The 5,802-nt window shown below is 46.8% G+C and overlaps 1 protein-coding gene across 1 annotated transcript; it reads right to left on the bottom strand.

The window, feature by feature from the left end:
* Window positions 1-2,711: 2,711 nt before the first annotated feature.
* Window positions 2,712-5,591, bottom strand: LOC310795110 (tubulin alpha-1C chain). Its single transcript, XM_083657140.1, has 4 exons — window positions 5,496-5,591; window positions 4,289-4,511; window positions 4,029-4,177; window positions 2,712-3,942 (listed from the first exon to the last, which is right to left on the bottom strand). The coding sequence occupies exons 1-4, from the start codon at window positions 5,496-5,498 to the stop codon at window positions 2,965-2,967; spliced, it is 1,353 nt and encodes a 450-aa protein (XP_083513266.1). The 5' UTR covers window positions 5,499-5,591; the 3' UTR covers window positions 2,712-2,964.
* Between the last annotated feature and the right edge of the window lie 211 nt (window positions 5,592-5,802).

Below are 5,802 nucleotides of genomic sequence, written 5' to 3'. Positions count from 1 at the left end.
TTTAATTAGCCCGACAACTCCTATAGATCGACCGTGTGTTCACATTTGGAATACATTATGCGCCAGGTAGTTTTTCCTTTTGTCTACCAATATAGTACGTATATGGTAAGAATTAGATTAACTTCCTGGCTAGTGCAATATGATAGTATTCATACAGGTCAGGGTAATTTAGAGGCCATTTTGTTTTTTTGTCTGTGTTGTTCAGTGCATTTATTGAAAAGAGAAAAAAATAATTTCAATAGATGCATTTGATAAGTGAAAGCTGGTCAACATAAAAGAGAAAAATTGAATAACAATAAAAAATATTTTACAACACTTGTGAATGTGTTACACTTTGTGAATTCAAAACAGAAGGAAAATAAATCTCCGCATTCCATTTTTGGCTTCAGGAAATTCTGGATTTATTGGCAAGATTCCACAACTAAAAAAAATCCCAATATAATGTTTAACATTATCCAGTAGAAATTCAGTAGTAACTGAGGGAAGAAAGTATTTTTAAACACCAGCTGTCTGCCAGACTGAGACGCCCCCTCCCTCCCCTGGCCCACAGCAAATACTACGCCCCCTCCCTCCCCTGGCCACGCCCCCTCCCTCCCCTGGCCCACAGCAAATACCACGCCCTATTTTAGACCAGGGCTTTGGTCTGCAGCCCCTTCGCATGTACATGCAAAGCAAATTAGACCACAAAAACGGCAATATTAGATCGTGAAGGCATATGGATAGATTTACTTCCTGCTTTACACTTGTAAGCATGACAAGCTACCTGCACAAACTATTTAGAGATTTGAGAACACAGCACAAGTGAGCCATCTTGTGTTGGTCCCAAAACAAAGGCTGTACGACACTGCCACCTAGTGCTTAGGCCTGATAACACGGTCCTTGTATTTTTATGCCCAACTTGAATCAGAATCAGAATCACTTTTATTGCCACAGTATGCAAGTTACATACGAGGAATTTGTCTTAGTGTCTGTATGCAGCGTAGCGGTCATATCAATATACAGAGATAAGAAGTAGGAAGATAACTAAAGACAATCGCAAAGTTGCAAGTGCAATCAATCAAATCAATATCTACAGTAGCCTATGTACATGAGTGGTGAAGTGTTCTGTGGATGATAAATATTAATTTACATTGGATTTACATGAGATTTACAGACTGAGTTAAATAGACGTTGAACAAGGTGGAGGCAAATATCTGACACAATTTAAGAATGCAACAAAAGTTAGGCCAAAATGTTTCCATAGTATAGGGGGGTACGGTGGTGCAGTGGTAAGCGCTGTCGCCTCAGAACTCGAAGGTCCTGGGTTCGACTCCCACCTGGGACGCTGTGAATGCTGAAGGAATGTGTGCCCGTCCGCATGTCCTCGAGTGCCCACCGCCCGGGTGGGGTCGTCAAAAGGGCCTTTCTGTGTGGGGTTTGCATGTTCTCCCTGTGCCTCCCGGGGGCTTCCCTCATATAGGAACCCCTCACAAAAACATGCAATATCATGGTTGCTAATGTGGTTCCTCCTCTGGTCGTTAAGGGCGCCTGTTCAGAGGGAGGGGAACTGGTTGAAATAGTGTGAACCTCCCACGTGCTATGTCCTACCGGTGAAGCTTCCTCTGTCAGGTGAAAAGAAGCGGCTGGCTAACAGAGAGCCGCAGTAACGAGTCCTGAAATCATCGATGCTAACAGCCCTGGTTCTTCACAGTTTTCGCCTATGGGAGTTTTGAATGGGTTTTTGGCGCGATGCTTCTAATAATCTCTCTGGGCAACGCTGGCTTAATCAAACGCGAACCAGTGTTTAGTAACATCATCTTCACACACGAGGACCACTTTTATGAGTTTTGAAGCTTTTATGTGCCGTTAAAAGGGTGGCTAGCTAGCAAACGGCTAAATGAGACTACACTTTTGAGTCGATGGAGATATATACGTCAATAACGTCACCACTCAAAGGACGAACACGGAAATTCTCTTTCCCTCACCTGGTTCAGCCCGTTCAGCCCGGGGTAATCAGTGCACACATCAACAGTCCAGGTTGAGTGCTGACGTGACGTGGAAGCCTATGCGACAGTGTGTAGTTCTGGATTAGCTTAGCTCGAGCTTTTTACTTCTAGGGCTCGCATTTACGCTACAAAACTCATGAAAGTGGTCCTCATGTGTGAAGATTATCCCGCTGAACACTGGTTCGCGTTTGATTAAACTTGCGTTGCCCACAGACATTATTTGAAGCATCGCGCCAAAAACCCATTCAAAAATCCCATAGACAGAAACAGTGAAGAACCAGGAAGTTCGGGACTTCCGCATTCAGCCTACAAAAATACGTCATCCCTGGGGCTCTCTACTGCCCATGTCTCGGAGGAAGCACGGAGCCAGTTTCGGCTCTCCCCAGGTCGGCAGAGGGTGGAGCAGCAACCAGGATAAATAAATTGGATTAGCATTAATGGGGGATAAAAATGGGATGAAAAATCGGGGGACGGGGGGGCATATATATATATAAAAAAAAAAAAGTTTCCATAGTAGGACCCAGCACTATGCAAATAACCTGGAAACACATTTGAAAATATGACAATCTAAACAAGGAAAATTCCTACAAATTACATTTTCATAAGCGTTTACTCGTGTGCTTGAACCAGCAGATAGCCCACTTATTACACTTAACCAAATCAAGGTCAGAAAAAAAGGGAGCTATGATGAGACATAAAAAAAAAGGCAAACTAGTGCATTCAGTTAAAGTTAGTTTTATTTTCAGTTACACAGGCACAGAACAGATTAAATAAATAGGCAAAGTGAGAACAATGAGATCTTCCAAGAAACAACTGCATCCGCCAGTCCAGTGATCAACAACTTCTTTGTGGAGCGGCTGAGACATGAGCAACCTCAGGGCTTCAGATCTGGTGCTCAGCAAAATCAACTCAATAACTGTCAAAATAAAAATGAACTACAGCGACGTTTTAACATTGAGATCTCAAAATAACTGCCTGCCTAATACTCTTCCCCTTCATCCTCCTCTCCCTCCGCTGTATCTGCTCCCACCTCCTCATAATCCTTCTCCAGAGCTGCCATGTCCTCTCTGGCCTCAGAGAACTCTCCCTCCTCCATACCCTCACCCACATACCAGTGCACAAAGGCACGCTTAGCGTACATCAGATCAAACTTGTGGTCAAGACGAGCCCAGGCCTCCGCGACAGCGGTGGTGTTGCTCAGCATGCACACGGCCCTCTGGACTTTGGCCAGGTCTCCACCAGGCACTACAGTGGGGGGCTGGTAGTTGATGCCAACCTTGAAGCCAGTTGGGCACCAGTCTACAAACTGGATAGAGCGTTTGGTCTTGATGGTGGCAATGGCAGCATTGACATCTTTGGGCACCACATCACCACGGTACAGAAGGCAGCAAGCCATGTATTTTCCGTGGCGAGGGTCGCATTTCACCATCTGATTGGCCGGCTCAAAGCAGGCGTTGGTGATTTCAGAAACGGTTAACTGCTCGTGGTAAGCCTTCTCCGCAGAGATAACGGGGGCGTAGGTGGCCAGGGGGAAATGGATACGAGGATATGGCACCAAGTTGGTCTGGAACTCTGTCAGATCAACATTGAGGGCACCATCGAAACGAAGTGATGCAGTGATGGACGACACTATCTGGCTAATAAGCCTGTTGAGATTGGTGTAGCTAGGCCGTTCAATATCGAGGTTCCTACGGCAGATATCATAGATGGCCTCATTATCTACCATGAAGGCACAGTCAGAGTGCTCTAGGGTGGTGTGGGTGGTCAGGATGGAGTTGTAGGGCTCCACCACAGCGGTGGACACCTGGGGAGCCGGGTAGACTGAGAACTCCAGCTTGGACTTCTTGCCGTAGTCCACAGACAGACGCTCCATCAGCAGGGAGGTGAAACCAGAGCCGGTGCCACCTCCAAAGCTGTGGAACACCAGGAAGCCCTGAAGGCCAGTGCACTGGTCAGACTGAGGAGAGAGAAGAGAAATGTTACACTAACAAATTATATTCAATCTGAGCCTAAATAATAATTAATTCATCAGGATTTACCCACCAGTTTGCGGATCCTGTCCATCACCAGGTCAATGATCTCTTTGCCGATGGTGTAGTGTCCGCGGGCGTAGTTGTTGGCAGCATCCTCCTTGCCAGTGATCAGCTGCTCAGGGTGGAACAGCTGGCGGTAGGTCCCAGAGCGCACCTCATCTGAGCAGACAAACGCAGAGTAAATCAATTGTGGATCTGCAATTTTGAGACACTGATACTGACCACTTTCATTTGGTCCAAATTAATTTTTTAGTCAGAATTTGAGTTTACCGATGACGGTGGGCTCCAGGTCCACAAAGACAGCCCTGGGGACGTGCTTTCCAGCTCCAGTCTCACTGAAGAAGGTGTTATAAGAATCGTCTCCTCCTCCTGTCGTTTTGAAACTGGGCATCTGTCCGTCCGGCTGGATGCCATGCTCCAGACAGTACAGCTCCCAGCAGGCGTTGCCAATCTGGACGCCAGCCTGACCAACGTGAACTGAGATGCACTCGCGCTGGGGAGGAAAGAAAAACAAAAAACGCGTTATTTTTTATTTATTTTTAATAATGCGTTTCTGCCAGCAGCCACCGAACGATTTCCAGTTGGATTTAGGTTGTCACCCCTCATCACATGCTGCAGAGAGAAAGCTAGGTCGAGTCGGTGGGATGTGGGGGGGGGCGGTGCCGGGGGGGGGGGGGGGGGGGGCAGGGAAGAAAAAGGCTCTGTTGTACAGCAGGAGATAGCTGAGCATCATGGGAAAATCACCTGACACAGGCTGCAAGCTAAATTCACCACACAGAAGGAGACTCATTCAGAGACAACTAGCCTACCGGCAATCACATGGTGGCCGATTATTCATTCATGCATCAAATGATAAGCTATATATAGGCCGGATATTTTAGAATTAGAATAGTTTTAAGATTTCCAAACTGTCATGAAAAGACAAAGATATTAGGATGTTTTGTTTGACAGGAGGAGGGCCCACTAAAGAGGCCCGGGCCTCACGTCAAACAGGGGGGCGGTCAAAAGTACCGGAATGTGGCCGTCAGGTCCGGTCCGGTCCGGTCCGGTTCAGGCGCACATTGACCTCACACATCACTAACCGCTGTTAGCTAACTGGGTCAGTGTGAATTGCAGAAAGGGAAGGAAAAAAAAGAGCAAAGCGGCGGTCACGACTGAAGCTATAACGGTTAATCGTCTTTGAAACTGATTTATAGGCTGCAGGCAGGATGCGCGCGCTGAAATATTAATGAACAACAATAACTCATGTAGAGTGATGGAAAACGAGACTTACGATGAATCGTCTCGAAGCACAAGTCGACGCCCTAAAAGTTTTCTTTCAGTGAAAGACGGGGAATTGTGCTGATTCATTGAATTAGTGGTAAATCTGGCCTGCCCCACGCGCCTCCAATCACAATGATAGCGCCGAGACCGGTGATGCTCTCTTGGATAACAGAGCAGAACGTTCCTCTTTTGATAGCCTATGAGGCCTACTCACCATTTCTCCTGATGCTGAGAAGAAGCCTGGAGGGAGAGTTGGAATGAAAAGGAAGAGGCTAAATTAACGCTTACAGATAGGCCTTTATGAGTCCTGTGTAAGACGTTAGTACTGAGATTTTGGGCTGGGTGGGGCATTTTATACTCTCCGACTCCGAAAAGGGGGTCGCGGAATCTGATTGGCTGAGCGTCGCACGAGCTACTCCCCCATTGGTTAAACGAGAACAGTTGTCTTCCGCATTGGCACGCCACCCTCCCAGTGACGAATCTATTTGTCTTGATTCTTCAGAAAGTAGGGCAATCATCAC

This window comes from Poromitra crassiceps, assembly GCF_964638095.1.
Source record: "Poromitra crassiceps genome assembly, chromosome: 20".
NCBI lineage: Eukaryota > Metazoa > Chordata > Actinopteri > Beryciformes > Melamphaidae > Poromitra > Poromitra crassiceps.
The sequence above is the reverse complement of the archived record's forward strand: the minus strand, read 5'-3'. Positions and strand labels throughout refer to the sequence as shown.